The sequence below is a fragment of the Dysidea avara genome, chromosome 9 (assembly GCF_963678975.1).
Source record: "Dysidea avara chromosome 9, odDysAvar1.4, whole genome shotgun sequence".
NCBI lineage: Eukaryota > Metazoa > Porifera > Demospongiae > Dictyoceratida > Dysideidae > Dysidea > Dysidea avara.
Genome location: NC_089280.1, coordinates 23487183 through 23504150, shown reverse-complemented (window position 1 = coordinate 23504150; position 16968 = coordinate 23487183). Strand labels below are relative to the sequence as shown.

Below are 16968 nucleotides of genomic sequence, written 5' to 3'. Positions count from 1 at the left end.
TTAAGTTTTATGAAGCAACAGTAAAAACTCTGAAATATGCCATGTTCTAATGCATTAAATTAGTTTCATTTTGTTGTACTAATGAGTTATGATTATGATCACCACCATTTTCAAAACCTTCTAGTGCATAACGATTTGGATACCCTACTACTTCTCTTTGCGCATTCCTTGGTTGGTCTCTGTGTCTTCTTTGGACTACTAGAATTATTACTGTTACTGTTAAAGCCAATGCCACCACTCCAACTAATGCAAATAGCATTACAAACCATGGCTATATCAGTATGTTTATATATACTCACCAACTGCAATGACAATTATAGTAGGAAGTGGTAGACTACTGTTTTCACTCTATATATAAATAATAATTATTATTCATGCATATCACATACATACATACATACATTCATACGTACATACATACCTACATACATACGTAAGTGCATACATACCTACGTACATACGTGCATACATACATACATACCTACATACATACGTACGTGCATACATACCTACGTACATACGTGCATACATACGTGCATACATACATACATACATACATACATACATACATACATACATACATACATACATACATACATACATACATGTATACATACATACATACATACATACCTACATACATACATACATACATACATACATACATACATACATACATACATACATACATACATACATACATACATACATACATACATACATACATACATACATACATACATACATACATACATGCATGCATGCATGCATGCATCTGCACACATGCATGAAGCACATCCAGTATGTGCATACAAACATATACATGAATACATAAAGCTAACTACATACATCTGCACACAACACATGCATTATCTATTGCATTACCCCTGAACTTGTAGAAACTTCTGTAGCTATAGTTGTGCAGAAATAACAAACAAGCACTTATTATATTGCCAACAAAATTATGGTGACTAACCAGCTCTTGAACAACTATGATGATCATCATTGAGATCATGTCCAGCAGCACATGAGCAATGGTAACTACCAATTGTGTTAGTACAGTTATGTTGGCATCCTCCATTGGAGTCAGCGCACTCGTCAATATCAGATTCTGAAATAATTGCATTGCCATAGATTTATACACATGCATGCAGAATGTATGCGCTTCATTCTTTTAACTGTTATGTCTTCACATTAAATATACACCTTATTGTCACTTTTACAAAAGCCAGAAAAACACATAATGGGTAATTTCGCTAATGTAAAGTTCACTACAATTAAAACTTTTAGCCCCATGCATTCCTGCATGCAAAAAGAAGGTGTGGCACAGTGGGAAGTTGTATACATATTGGGACCCCCATAGTCCACTTGCATATATTTTGCCCACCTTGCTCACAATTGCTACCGCTCCATCTTGGAGTACATGTACACACATCTGGTGAACTGCATGTTCCTCCATTGTGACAACCATCAGAGCACATAGCTTAAAGGAACACAATTATTTATTGCTGTACAGCATACAATATACACATACATACATGTATAATTACAAGTACTGTGTAAATTTAAAGTTCAACTATATAGGGATGGTACAAAAAAACTGTGAAACAAGGAAGGCCACCTACTCCTGCAGATATACTAGTGGACATTTAATCCTTAATTCAGAATGCCCATTTATCTGCAGGTGTAGGTGACCTTCCTTGTTTCACTACTGTTTTTAGGGCTGGAAGATCACATATATCGATTGTGGTTAAACATTGTGATGTTGATATGCACTATAAATAATCAATCATGATGTTGTGACATCACATGCAAATGTATATTAGTAAATCTAAAATGATGGTGCACACTGCTGTCGAAGAACACAATCCGAAAAACAAGCCTACACTACTGAGACTGTTCACTGTGTAAATAATTACTATGTAGTTAAAAAGCATACTTGTTAGAAACCATTGAATTTCTATCACCATGCTGTCTGTAACTGTCTTAATTGTGTTGAACAGTTGTACACAACTTCACTGCACATTGATTCATGCACACACATATATATATATATATATATGATGCTATCGATGAATGTGAGTTGTAACATCATGACAGTTATCATAACAGTGATATGTTACATCCTATACAATCGTGAAAGTAGAAAATTGTCACAATTGCTCAGCCCTATTGTTTTGCTATGATCCCTACTCAAACTTGAACTGGCTTTGTTTGTTTATGAAGGAATGGTGCTGGATTTATTATCATATGCATGCCCAAGTAACAATTACTAGCTGAAAATGAAGTGGAAATTACACTTCATTTTCTTCTATGGTTTTAGTCCATTACACAGTGTTTATGAAGAACACTTTGAGAAGTGATTCTGTAATCACTAATGTGACCGGATCTGCAAAAGGGGGTCTTATAGTCTTTCCAATTGCATGTACTTGGCAATCTATAACTTGACTTGTATGTATGGTACCAGCCTTAAGTTTGGTCACCTTACACTCCTAACATAGCTGCATGAGTGTAATTTTAAGACAATGAGTTAAACACATGATAAGATATGGAAAAACTATATAAGATCCTTTTTCACAGATCCAGTCACATATATGAAAAATATAGACTACGGCAATTCATGCCTAGCTTGTACTATTAGCAAAGATCAATGGGACACAAAGGAGGACACAAAGTAAGTCCATGATGCATACATTGTGTGTACTGCAGTATGCCAAAAGGCACTTGTCAGGCTGAGCAGTGAAAAAATCAACCCTGCAGCATTTACTTGTCTGAAGTCATTAGTAAGTAAGTATCATACAGTACGATAGTAACTGTATAGTAGGGACCACAAAGGAGTAGGCGTGGCCCACGAAACAACATCACCCAAAAACCAGCCTCAATTTTACCTGATGACGATGAGGCAGTATCGGTGAGGTAAAACTAAGCCCAAACAAGCTTTCAGATCGACCCAAAACGCATTCAACAAGTTGCTACGGAATTTTAATAATTTTTTAATTTGACAAAAGTTTCTACTGACTGACTGAGTAAGTAAGTAAGTAAGTACACTGTAAGTAACTGACTGATGCCTTCAGACAAGCGTAACTCGATAACGGCTAAGGCTACGGGCTTGATTTTTTCACTGTTCGACATCGTTTCGGCCTGACAGGTGCCTTTTGGCATACCACAGTATGTACAATGCATTCTTCATGGACTTACCAGTGTCCTCCTTTGTGTCCCATTCATCTTTGCTGACAGAGAAAGCTGTCGATTTGGAACAATCATGTGATGGCTTCCCTTCGAAACAGAAATCATCCGTATTCTTCATAGTGGCTATTTTGAATGCAGAGGTACTTTTCAAACAGTTCAGTCTTGACTCGTACTGCTGTGTAACGGGTTGAACATAGCCAACAGCGAAGCATAATGGATACTTCACTTTTCAGATGATAATTAATAAAATTCACCATTTATTTTGGTATGCGTAGATTGTAGAGGTGCTTCCGGAAAAGTTCTTGATTTGAAATGCTGTGTAACAGGTTGAACATAGCTGACAACAAAGCATAATGGATGCTTCACTTTTCAGACAATAATTGATATAGCTGGGGCACGTGGTGCTATTTCAAATGCAGTATGCGTGGGTTCACCAGTCATAATAAAATTATTTACAAAACAAGTTAACAAACATGTACACAAAACAAATTGGAATTTTCAACTAGAGTAGGGACCATAGCACATCAATAAAAAGTACTGAAACAAGTTGAGTAGTCCATGATATTAAATTACAGTAAAACAATAAGAAGTGTTACATCCCTGCTGTGCTCAAGATACCATAACGGAAATGCACAGTAGGGATATAATACTTATTATTGTTTTACTGTGATTTAATATCATGGACTACTCAACTTGCTTCAGTACTTTCTATCGATGTGCTATGGTCCCTACTCTAGTTGAAAAATTCCAAATTTTTTCGTGTACTTGTATAAGAAATCAGTCAGGCAATAGAAAATTTCTAAATATTTAAAATTTGTCACAATCTATTGGAAGCATTTCGAGTCATACTTAAGACCCTTTTGTGAGAAAGTGTTTAGATCCCTAATAATTATACAGTTACTACCGATAACTGTACTGTATGATAGTGCATGATACCGTTAAATGTAACTACTCATTGAGCTTAACACTTTTGATGAAATTTTTTAGAAATGTTACCATTGAGGCTGAGATGACTTGAACACTTCAATACTTCAATATTGATGTTAGGAATGAAAAGAATATAATCATGTGTATCAATAAATAAATTGCTGGAAATGTGATCCTCCAAGATGCTTCGTGATTATTATTTGAATTACATGTCTGATGTAATAAATTGTGAATTCTATAAACCTTTATGAGAGAAAAACTGGATGAGGATTGTTTCTGTACTGTTTTGGTTGCTGTAGATAGTCTGATAAAAAATGGCAAAAGTCATGAATGTTCTGAAAAAATTGCAACATTATTAATTTTGATTAATTCATATATGTGTATATGTGACCGGATTTGCGAAAAGGTACCTTTTCCACACATTTGACATACGGACAAACAAAATGATGTAACACTTGACTCCTTGTGCTGATTAACTTGCTCTTACTATCAAAATGTGGCCAGATACTTTAGCTACTTTCATTGAAAATTTCAAGTAATTATATGTCATGATCGAAAAGTTATGAAGCTTTAAAGTTCAAAAAATTGGTCAAATTTTGTGTGCGAAAAAGGTACCTTTTCGCAAATCCGGTCACATATATATTATTCATTCAGTGAAGTTTTTTAACTGGAGAACATATGTATAGGAAGGAAAGAAGGTGAAGTAGGAATCATACCAATAGCAGGGATGGTCATCTACATCTACAGCCATTATAGTGCACATATAATTTCTACTGTAGCAGCTCAAGTTTTTTGGCCTCTTCTCAAGGTCTCATGTCAGGTACTAAATTCTCAAATTATGTTACAGATCTCAAGGTTTTAGTCTGAAAACAAAACTCAAACTTACAATCATTAACTTAATAAGAATTGTACTCATAATTATGATTAAAATTATATAGAGCCAACTTATAGTCCAATGCCATATTACAGTATGGTAAGGGGTCTTATTGTGTTTGTAAAAATACGGAGTGTGTTTTTCAACTAGCTACATTGTATTAAAAACATTTTAAATTTTAAAAGGAAGTAGGGATTGATATAATAATTATACATGCTACAAAAAGTAAGGAAACAAGCTCAAAAATGATACAGCTGAAATGATCCATGCAATAAAAAGTAAGGAAACAAGATTAGATGACTACTTGCTAAAATGAGACACACTTTAATGCCTACTTTTGGCTAGCATCTTGAAATGTGACCATCAAATTAGCCAAAAGTAGCGATTAAAGTGTGTCTCATTTTTAGTAAGTAGTCATCTAATCTTGTTTCCTTACATTTAATTGCATTGATTGTTTCTCATTTCAGCTGTAACATTTTTTAGCTTGCTTCCTTACTTTTGTAGCATGTATAATATATCAATCCCTACTTCCTTTTAAAGTTTTTAATTTTTTCAATAGCTAGCTTGTTTACTTTTTACTTTTTTATGCTTAGCTAGCTATGTAGCTGTTATACTCTTTGTTTTCCACATAGTATAAATATCACTTGAAGCAGCTATTTTTCACCTTCATATGCAATAAGCTCCTCTAAAAATAATCATCATGCTTTGTCTTTTAAAGCTATTACAGCAACTTTTAAAGGCTTCTGCTGCATTTCTAATGGCCTAAATGTGGATGATTTAAGGTTATGGGATAGTGAGTGACTGTCAAACAAAAATTTTATTACATAATTCAGGTGGGCTTGGCGTTGTTGTGTTGTGTATCAGCTGGTAACAGGTGTGTCAGCTGGTAACAAGCTTAAATTGTTGGGAGAACTATAACATGCTGACTGAACAGTTACAAGGTACAAGAAAACACATGTAAAATGATGCGGCCTTAAAAAGCATGGGTGAAAAAAGTTGTGAAATCAAAGGTGGCAGCCAAGAAATGGCTGCAATGATGTTAATGTTAATAAATTTTAACAATGCACAAGCCTTTATTAAAATTTTTTAGCATTAACATCATTGCAGCCATTTCTTGGTCACCACCTTTGATTTCACAACTATTTTCACCCAGGAGTTTTAAGGCTGCACTGTTATTTTCACAGCTTGGCTGTTTTGTGTGGATTTCACTTCTTTTTGTACTTTATGAGGCCCAAAAACCAGCCTATGGCTTACTTTGAGATTTGTTTTTACTCACATTTCTTTTTTTCTATGTAGATACAATGATAATTATTGAAGACAGACTTATAAATGTATTTCATTGCATGATTTAATTCAATATTTGAAAATATTATTGTAATACTCTAATAGAGTGCACATTTTTGAGGACTTCTAATAGAACATACATAGAATGTTCTAGAACAATCTAGTACTTCTATTGGCAGATCTATAAAATTACAAATGCTTGATTATAAGCAGATTTCAACTAGAAATTTCATTTACAAAGCAGAAATTAAGTGGGGTGATCAGCCAAGGTAGCAGTGCTTCAATGGTTAAGAATGCAGGTGTTAGGTATGGAGGTCCCTGCTTTGAACTCTGGTAAGTTTTTTTTGACATCTTTTGCACACTTTTTTTACCCCGCAGTGAATGCTCTATTAGAGTATCTCAATCCCCCAATTTTACACTTACTTGGGTTTTGTTTTATAACTTTTTCACTGTAACTCACTTTTGCATTTTATAGCAATTTTTGCAAAGTGTGCAAAAATAAATCAAAGCCCCTGTACAGCATAAAAAGAAAAAACGAAGAAATTAAAACAAAACTTTGAATGCCCATATCTTGCAAATGGCTGTTGCAAATTTAATCAAATTTGCTGTGTGGCACACCCTACCTGGAGGATAGCTATATATATATAATAATGCAAAAATGGTGTGCTTTGGAGAAGGGGCCATGGAGTTATGCATGCATGAAAAAGCTGTTTTCTTTCTCCCTGTCAATATACTCAGTGTGGTCACTGGCTTTCTTGGCTGCACGACACACTACCGTGTGTCTTGATTACTAGTTTGACTTCCTGTCTAGGGCTTGACAGAGCCATTTGTTAGAAATAATTTTTTTACAACAAAGACAAAACATAGCAATAAGAGAAAAACAAATAAATAGATTGTTCAGTTATAATGCTTCAGACATAGATGCTCCATCAACCACCCCCAATGACTGCCATCTTGCCCGAGAGCCCCGAACACAAAGCATAGTATATAGCATGAAGAATTGCAAAGGAGAGTCTTGCTTTTACCCAGCCCATGACAACACTGCATGACTTTTCCCACCTCGCAGCCAAATGATCAGCTAGACACTTTAAAAAGAAGTTTGCTTTACCGTCAAGTAGACAATCAACTCTAAAGCAAAGTGGGGTAAAACTAGCATGGTGTGCTTGACAAGCTAGAGAATACTTCCTTTTTTTCTCAACTTCAGCAGACCAAAGAACAGCTTGAGGCAAACGACTGCAATATGAAGGAGCATCAGTATCAACTACATGCACATAAAAAATGGCATCAACTCTGGGTTCCTAAACACCACTCACTCTTAAATCAGCAATCAAAGTTTCAGAGGTGGAGTCATCAATAGTAGATTCACAAACAATAGGCTCCTTCTGAACTTGTTTCCATACCAAAGAGGACAAATTCCCAATAGCGTCCCAAACTTCATTGTGGCATTGGGAAACTAGACCACCAACACGGCAATCCAAAGCATGCTCCACACTAAATGTAGCACCACAACCATCGCAGTAAGGAGGCAGGTTCAACAGAGGCTTTCTGTATTGCAATGCCAGAGCATCTCAGAATTCTTGACTAGTTAAATTGAAATGATGGCACTCAAGTGGAATAACAAATAGCCAAGCAGAATTACAATCTTTGGCTCCTCATTATAGCACGCTGCTGAATCGGAGTAAACAAGCCAATTAATTTATTAAAATTTATTATAGCGCTAATGTTCCTAGTGCTTGTGATATGAATTTAAAACTTAATTTTGAGACTACAGTGTCTTGCTTTAGGCCATATTGTAGCCATATTTCAGCAACTATACACATTATTCACAAGCCCCTCACAAGTGATGTTCTCCAAACCTTATAGAATTGTTAGTAAGTTCTCATGGTTCTTCATTGGTCTGATTTTTGGTTCACAGTTTTCACTAATTGGCATGGGGACAACTCATGTTTCCATAACAATATTAGAATTTCATGTCGATTAATGAGAAGTTAAGAATGCATAAATATTTGATAACAATTGATTAAGAACAATATCATGAAAAATGATTGACAGTGTACATGTGGGTTACAGTATCCTGTAACCTTAACAGTAAAACATCACTGGAGAGTTCACCATTAAGAGTGGAACCCTCACTTTTAGAAGTCTAGATACCGAGGTGGATCTGCCCCTCAAAGGCATTATTAGCTAGCTACCTCACAAAACACTAAACTGGTAAGACTATAAAACAACTACCCAGCATTAAAAAATGCTAGAGACAACTCCTTGACTACTACACCCATTCACCCTTGTCTTACGCATATGTACTCACACTTCATTACAATCACGTGTTTGGGTTGTGAGTTGTGACGTGCACTGAAACTATTAAGTGCCGCAGCTATCAATTATCCTTCGAGGAGACCAAAGATGATGAAAGCAAACAGCATGATGCAGTGGACAGAACATAATTGGAACAACAGATTCGTGAATCCGCCATCATTACCTTGACTGTCTGGAATTTCTGGAGCCATACACCTAGTGCAACGAAGTCTTACAGCAGGCAGTCAGGCAGACGAAATCCAAGTGAATTTCAATTTTTTTAAAAACTCACTGTACATTGAAACATTAGATTTTTCGCTTCATTTAACCAAGGTACAGCATCATTACAGCAGTAATAATGCATTCCAGGTGGTTTCTTTCAAGTAAAACTTATTGTAAGGCTGTTTTTAAAGTGCAAAAATTCATGAAGCCATATGATTTCTTACCAATCCCTACATATTAAGTACTATCATATGTAATGATAGTATCGATCAGATTTGGATCAACTTGGTTATGAAGATAGAGGGTAGGAAATGTATCATGTGCCTGACTAGATACCAGATTTGTACAACAGCCATGTGGCAATTCTGTCCAAAACGTAGTAAAAAGGATTAGTGATATGAGGATTGGTGATAATTATCTACAATCATCACAAAGATAAGCATAAGCTGAATAAACAGACTTATGACTCACATAATGCCATACTGCTGGGATGGAAATTCCACGGTGCTTATTACTTACAATACTTACTAAGTCCTTTAAACAAGCATTATAGTTAAGGCTATGGATTTGATTTTCTCACTTTGCTAGACATTTGCTTTTTGCTAACAGTGCAAGGTGTTGATTTGTGTTACAGCATTTATGGCTTCGTGTTGACTATCATGTCGTAAGAATGAGTTCCATAATTTTCATACTATGCACGTCTCCAAATATTGACGTACACAAACAGATTGGTTATACATTAGCTTCAGATATCATTCGTTGTGTGAAGTGCTGTGTAAAATGGAGTTGGAACATATCAATCAAAATTATGTAACTCAGCACTCTCTCTAGGCAGGGGCTGGAATTTTTTGAAATGAGGGGTGGGTGCTAAGCTGGACATTGACATATGCAACTAGCCAGACATTTTAAGATACCAAGCCTTCTCACAAGGTAAGATTCATGTATATAGTATCCATGGTCAAATTTGGAATAATGACTACATTAGTGTGCAAAGCACACTAGCATTCAAAGCATTCCAACCTAGGGGGTCTGGGGGCATACCCCCAGGAAATTTTTGAAAATTAAGCCCCCTAAAAGTGAACCTGAGAATGTTTCTAGCAGTTTTTCAGTGAAAATTTATGTCATTAAATTTTACTTTTCCATTAAATCAAGACTGATTGCAATATGCATTCATATTTGAGTAAAGCTATCATGCATGCATGATAATCTTTTCATTTGTAGCTACCAAGCATTTAGATATAGCTAGCTATTATACCATAATGCATCAGCTCCTCTTAGCCATGTTCTAATCAGCAGAAACATGTAATAATATAGTTAAGTAGTAGTGGTGTTGAATGTCACAATAGTATGCATGTTCTCAGTCTTATTAGACTAGTGACACTTTGTTAGCCATAACACCAAAAAAGTGTACTGAAAAGCAGAATGCAGTGAATAGTACTAGTAGTTGTTAGCTAGTCCACTGGCAATCCTTAGCAAAGTGTAAATTTATGGGCTTTCTGAATTTGCTGTTGTGATAGTCAACTTTCTAGATCTGCTGGGTTATGAAGACTGAATAGCTAGCTACAAATGCCAGCACCATAACCCACAGCATGGGGTCATATCAGAAGGTAACTGATACAGATTTTACATTCACAGACAAAAGTGGGTGAATATGCTATAGCTGCCTTATGAGATTGCAAATTACCAAAAGACTACAGTTTGCTAAATGGCTAAGTTGGTAGCTATATATTATACTGAAGTTGATAACTCTAACCAATCAAACCAACTAAAACTTTTGAATCATATAATTCATTTAAAAACCACACTAATCACCTCTTATAGTCATAGTGGAAAACACTGCTAATTATCTGAATAAAACAATTAAAACCCACAATTAAAACTTGTTTTTAAAACCTATTAACTGGAGATGAAACCCACAATTGAAACCTGTTTTTTGAAGAACTGTTGAGGAAAAGAAGCTATATTCTCCTGGAACAGAGTTGAACAATAGGTAGTTAACTACACAGACATTATTTGTGTTGGTAGTGATGCATAGTTCCTGAAATAAGTCTGTTTTTGATACACATAGAAGATTTAGGGTTTTATTGGCCAAGTACTTCCTTTAAGAAAGGAAAGGGGGGGAGGGGGCTACAGCCCCCTTAGCTCCCCTAAATCTGTCCCTGCTAGAGGTCTGTGAGACGTGAAGCTCGGTAATCATTCATATAGCTAGAATATCTCATTTCACAACTTTACAGTTGTTTGGTTTTTGCCTTGTATCTTCATGGCTATTTAATATGGATCATTACAATAAAAGTGCATAAACAAGGGGAAAAGTCACCAGAAGTGCAAACAATAGAAGAGCATGACTAAAGTAGGGATTAAATGGTAATGATACACCTTACGTTTTATTGTCAACTTCTAAAAACCATAATTTTCACACTTTGGCTAGCTGTTTTTGCATGGATAGCATATGTTTTTTAGGAATGTTTACAACCAGTAACACTGTTTACTTACAATCATTGATATTATAGCTTCATTGATATTATACCTATAATGTGGCTATCTATCATGCACTTTAAAATGAAATGTAAGGCTTATGTCTACCTTGTTCACAGTTGATACCAGTCCATCCTGGAGCACATGTACACACTTCTGGTGAACTGCATGTTCCTCCATTGCGACAACCTCCAGAACAGATAGCTAAAATATAAATCATAAACAATCACTTACACACTTCATAATTAACCATAGCCATATGTGTGTATATGCACTCATCAAGTGTCATAAATATGCAACTTTATGCAATAACTATGCATAATATTATTGAGTGACACAGTTATTACTTAGCGTGTAAAATTGAGCAAATTTACAAAACTGATCTATGTTGCACATCATGTAGGAAATCAACTAACACTGCCATTGAATAGGTACACCATTACACTAGACTGATAGTTTTATGCCTCAGCATTCCCTAAACTATAAGAGCCTGCAAGAGCTACACACTTCCCTTGGTGCTTTGACAAGCTCAAATGGCCTTGCTAAAGACCTGACTTGGCAAAAAACAGTAATACAAAAGTGGATGGCCTTGTCCAAATGTTTTCTCTGTCAATTTGCTATTATACTGGTATTATAACAAGTAAGGAGCCAGCATACACTGTAGCACTATGATTTTGCCTCTATAGCCGTCAGCCATTATTCCTATTCATTTTGAAACCTAGTTGGTGCCCTCCATCCTATGTGAGCACTCGCGATACTACATCTTATGGCCCATGACTGCAGGTTTGATTTTTCATCAAGAACACAAAGCCACATTATTAAACTATCAAATTTCATTATCAACATCAGCTAGACTCGAGTGGTCTGTTTTTGCTGGCTGCTTTTCCCAAGCTTAGTGGTGAGCCATATGAGCAGTCTGGGGTCTTAAAGGAGCTTGGGCTGACCCAGGGATGGCTGTATGTGGCTGTACAGCTCCGCAGTGTTGAACAACTTGGTTGTAGATTTCCTTTCAATTAAGCCAACTTTAGCCAATAATCTGGCCTAATTCGTCCCTACACATTCCGCACTCATATTAAAAACAAATTCTTGCCCTCCCATCTACCCCCACCTAATATAACACCCCTATTGGAGCTCACCTGATACAGTCAACCTTGAAGTAAAAACAATCTTAAATGGGGAAAACTTATTTGTTGGCTACTTTTACAGTGGACACTCTGGAAAGTGAGAGTATTACATGGTGTAAAACATGTGAAATTTGGTACACATACAGTAGCTTTAATCATTGGTGAGCTAGGTGTGGTGATATCCAGCCCTTGACATCATGCAGATACTTAAACTGGTAGTTCTCAATATTTTCAAATAAGTGATGAGACCGACTTTCTCAAACACAGTCATAAGCAACTACAGATTTAAAGCCATGTATTCCAGAACAACTAACTTACCAATTTGGGCTACAGTATATAACACATCCAGAAGCAGTGCTATCACATACTACACATTTATAGCCAGGTACTCCAGAACAGTTAACTTAACAATTTGCACAATAAAATGTGTCCAGAAGCGGTGCTAGCCACTTAGAACAGTTAGTATTATTGGGTGGATCATATGATCTTACATGACACAATTGTAATTTGATCTGCTGTCATGCGTGATAAGACTGGTGCGCCAGTACCTCAATTCCGTGATTTTGGTTTTTGCTTTATAACTCAGTAGCTGAATTCCATTTTATCGAAAGGCACTGCTATGTGATTAGTCATAATGTATTAACTCTGGCTCCATGAACAGCTAATCCTTGTAAATATGCTTAAAGGGCACCCAATCCTAGTGTGTCACAAAAGACAAATCCAGGTCCCAAGTATTATTCAATCTTCGGCTTTGACAGTTATTTGTCTGGTTTCAACTCTGATGCACAGCCCTCACAAGCCCCTTATATAGAATTATATACTTAGTTATGAATTACCATGACACTCTGGGGGATGACCAGTGTAGCCAGTACAACACTCCATCACAAGAGAATATGACATAGCTGGATAATAAGTGGTGTAAGCTTGTTTGTAGCTAACTGTACTATATGTACGAAAGAGTATATATTATTCACAATGCATTCATCAACATACCGGCTAGCTGGACAGTAGATAGTAATAATCAATAAGTCTAAACATTTTGTTGTGTAATTCTCTACCCGATAAGCTATGTGGTACAAAGTTGTTGAAGCTGCATAGTATACAGCTGTAGTTTTATAGCATAACCTGTGTGGATACAATAGTGCAATTGTAATGGCATCCATACAACATCTGAAATTTATTAAACTATGAAATTTATGGTGCAGCAGTATGGATATACACATAGCCATATATGTACACGACAGTCAATAATAATAATAAACACATGTTCACGCTTCTAATTAATTGCTGTTGCCACAAACCCTACATAACTACCCAGACAAGTATGCACAAAATCACCACATTTATGAGCTATGCTACTCTACTAAATAGAAAGCTGATTCACATGTTTCAAACTGAAGTAATTAGTACAGAATTGAGCATTATCCTTACCATCACACACTTGAGATATACTATATTTATGTGCATTAAGAGCTATATTAAGGTCAGAGGATAAAGGGAACAAAGTTCACCAAAATTTGTGCATGGCTTATCAGAGTGATAGCTGCTACAAGGTGCAGAAACAGTGTCTTGTATTGATTATGAGAAATAGATTTCTACATGGGCTTCTAAATAATATGCATGCATATGAACTTATATGGGATATGCACCTGCAGCCATTCAACATTAAAATATTTGCAGCTGATGATCTTATATTCTCTCAATAACAAGTAAAAATATTTAAAAGTGTAATGAAAAACATGATATTTCTAAACCCACTTGTTATTTCAAAGGGAAGCCTTTGTGGTGGTTGTGGTGGTAAAGCTAGCGCTTAGGTGGATACCCACCATCAAGGCCAATCAATGTGTCTGGTCCAACTGGTATGTATTCCTGAATATAAGTAAAATACTGTTATGGACTACATAACCACAATAATGATTTGTGTGATTGTTCCAGTCATTAAAATACCCATAGCTAGTTTACTCAACATAAATGATAAGCAGGGGGATTGAGTATACTTTAAACAAACGATCTCTGGTTTGCATGATATGAGAAAGAATGAAAAAGCTTGCACAGCAGCTTAAATTAACCATTATGAATAAATATTTGGTTACCATGTCTGTATATATAGTCTCTGTACCTATAGCTAACAGGGATGGTAAATTCAGTGTTGACAGTCAATCAATGTAGGACTTGTCTCTTACAGATAGTACAAGTTTTGTTACATGCCATTACATACCCTCTTATGCAGCCCCATTGCAGTTATAGTATCTCCTCAGCATGGCATTGCATAACTGCAGTATGCAGGGTCCCACTAAGGACAATAATTTGTGACAGATGCATAATAATTATTAGTCTCAAGTTTGATAAGGCTATTACTGAATGAGTAGCTGCATGGGTAGCTGTACGAGTAGCTACGTAGCTGCATGTTGTATAAAACAGGGGAAATTTTAGAAAATTTGCTGAGTGACTGTTTTCCGACTTCAAGAGTTGTCATAGTTATAGCTACAGCCATGATCAACCCTTCAGCCGCGGTCTGAGTGGACTGAATTAAGCGAATATACGTACGTAGACAAGTACAGCCAGGGAGAGTATCCAACCCTGTATAGTCTGTCCAAAATGAGTGCTCAGTGCTGACTGTTCATAGTTAGTGAAGAAGTCAAAGGGTTTCTATGAATTCTGTTATTGAGAGAAAGGAACTGGGCAACTAGCTAGGTTTTTGTCATGGCTTCTGTAAATTTGGTTCTCCCTAACACAATTATTAACTCTGTTATAGAAAGTTCAAGCTGGCAGTTGCATTGATCCTCGGGCTGCATATATCCAATCAGCTAGACTTTATTCCACACAAGTCTGGACCGCACCATCAATCACTGATGCATTACAAGTTAACAGCTAGCAGCTAGATACTGTGTGTAGCTACATAGCTAATATTTGATCTTACTGTGTTCCAAACTGGACAAGTGTCTTACCGTGTTTCATGTGATTTCACTCTCAAAAACTTTGTAGCTACTGTCACAAGAAACAGAATGATTAGCAAACGAATCATTTTCCTGGCAACGCCTTACGATCTACGCTACAGCAGGTCTGACTCTCCGAATCGCACAATTCTTATTAACTGCTTCAGACTGGAGCACGAGAATGGATTCTGCAGGGCCAGTATAACACCGTGTCCTTTCCGCTTTTCAACATATTAGGCCACTCCAAATAAATTCTCTGTTTCCCGTCCTGGACTCAGGCATATTTGCATGCGGGCGGGCGGGCGGTCCATTTCCATAAGCTAGTTCATTATAAGATTGGCAGCTTTTCAAGCCATTATTTGCCTGCATGGCACAACCATGCAAAGCTGCATGAAAGCATGCTTATGTTTTTTTCCTTCCTTTTACAGTAATGTTGCAAAGTAACACAAACGTGAAGTTTGTGCCGCTGCTGCTGCTGACGCTGTCTTTTAGTGGGTTTGATAATATGCAAGAATAATCGGAAAATAATGGAAGAATACGGAATAATGGAATATTTAGAGCTGACAGTAACCAGATGCGGGCGGTGGACGGGAAACAGAGAATTTATTTGGAGTGGCCTTAGGGGTGCTTTTCGTACAAATTCACTGCAAGTTCATCCAGGAGTGCAACAAAACAGGGAACAATACTTTAAGGCCACTCCCTCATTATTTATATTTCTGCTCAGGCATACCGCTGTGGTTTGTATGCGGATGATTTCCATTTCCATTACTGAGCCAACTTTTTAAAAGTACGCCTTCATCTTTTGAGCAGCTAGCTATAGTTAGCTACTGGGTGGAGTGAATAATTGCGATGCAGAAGCGACTTGGGGGAAGGGGAGGGATCTGATTTTTGGTCAACTGGCTATTTAAAGTTTTTAGGCAAGCTAAAATTACGTTTTTGAGCTAAACTTACTAATAGGCACATGCATGTCACAGTACCCACTAGTCGCTGCCCGCCTTTTTCGCAAAAAGTAAATTAAAAGCCTTCGCAAAAGTAAGTAAAATTTAAACTTCGCAAAAAAAGTATAAACTTAAGTAAAAAGTAGTAAAAAGTAGCAAAAAGTAAACTACTTTTTGCGAAGGGGCGAGCGGTGCCAGACTATAGGTGCCCGCATGGTATAGCTATTGTACAGCGGCGGAGGAAGTAGTTGATATGAGGGGGGAGGCTGGGCTGACCCAGACTTATTTCTATAGTTTGGTAAGGTGAGACCAAAAAAAAAAAAGGTCGCAACCAACTGACAAGAGCTTTCCACCTCACCAGCTACCATTTCTAGCTGATAAACTACATAAAAATCCTTTCATAGCTCGCTACACACTGACTACTTTATTAGAGTGACTGCTCTATTAGAGTATCTCGATCTTTATCAAGGTTTTCAGCCCCACTCCAAGAAAGATAATTTCAGTGTGATATCATTCTGAGGGGGGCTAAGCCCCCCCCCCCCCCCCCCTTTCCGCCGCCTATGCTATTGTATAATATGACTATACTATCTATGATAATAATTACATAATTATTGTCTAATCCAAAACAGCCAAGTTGCAAAAAAAGAGTGCGGCCCTCAGAAAGGCTAGCTATGGTGAAAAAAGACGTGAAATCCAAGGTGGCG

At 36.7% G+C, this 16968-nt stretch overlaps 1 protein-coding gene across 1 annotated transcript; it reads right to left on the bottom strand.

The window, feature by feature from the left end:
- Positions 1–15530, bottom strand: LOC136266735 (uncharacterized). The gene is made up of 9 exons (XM_066061758.1): positions 15339–15530; positions 13384–13515; positions 13227–13333; positions 11375–11470; positions 1388–1483; positions 977–1111; positions 886–911; positions 300–348; positions 1–243 (listed from the first exon to the last, which is right to left on the bottom strand). Exons 1-9 carry the CDS (start codon positions 15413–15415, stop codon positions 47–49), a joined length of 915 nt encoding a protein of 304 aa, XP_065917830.1. The 5' UTR covers positions 15416–15530; the 3' UTR covers positions 1–46.
- Between the last annotated feature and the right edge of the window lie 1438 nt (positions 15531–16968).

Excerpts from the sequence above, each read along its gene's own strand:
- LOC136266735 (XM_066061758.1), bottom strand. The coding sequence starts at position 15,415 with ATGATTCGTTTGCTAATCATTCTGTTTCTTGTGACAGTAGCTACAAAG. Across the intron at positions 13,516-15,338 it reads GTGAAATCACATGAAACACG|GTTATGCTATAAAACTACAG; the intron begins GTAAGACACTTG and ends GTATCCACACAG. Across the intron at positions 11,471-13,226 it reads TCATCCCCCAGAGTGTCATG|CTATCTGTTCTGGAGGTTGT; the intron begins GTAATTCATAAC and ends TTTATATTTTAG.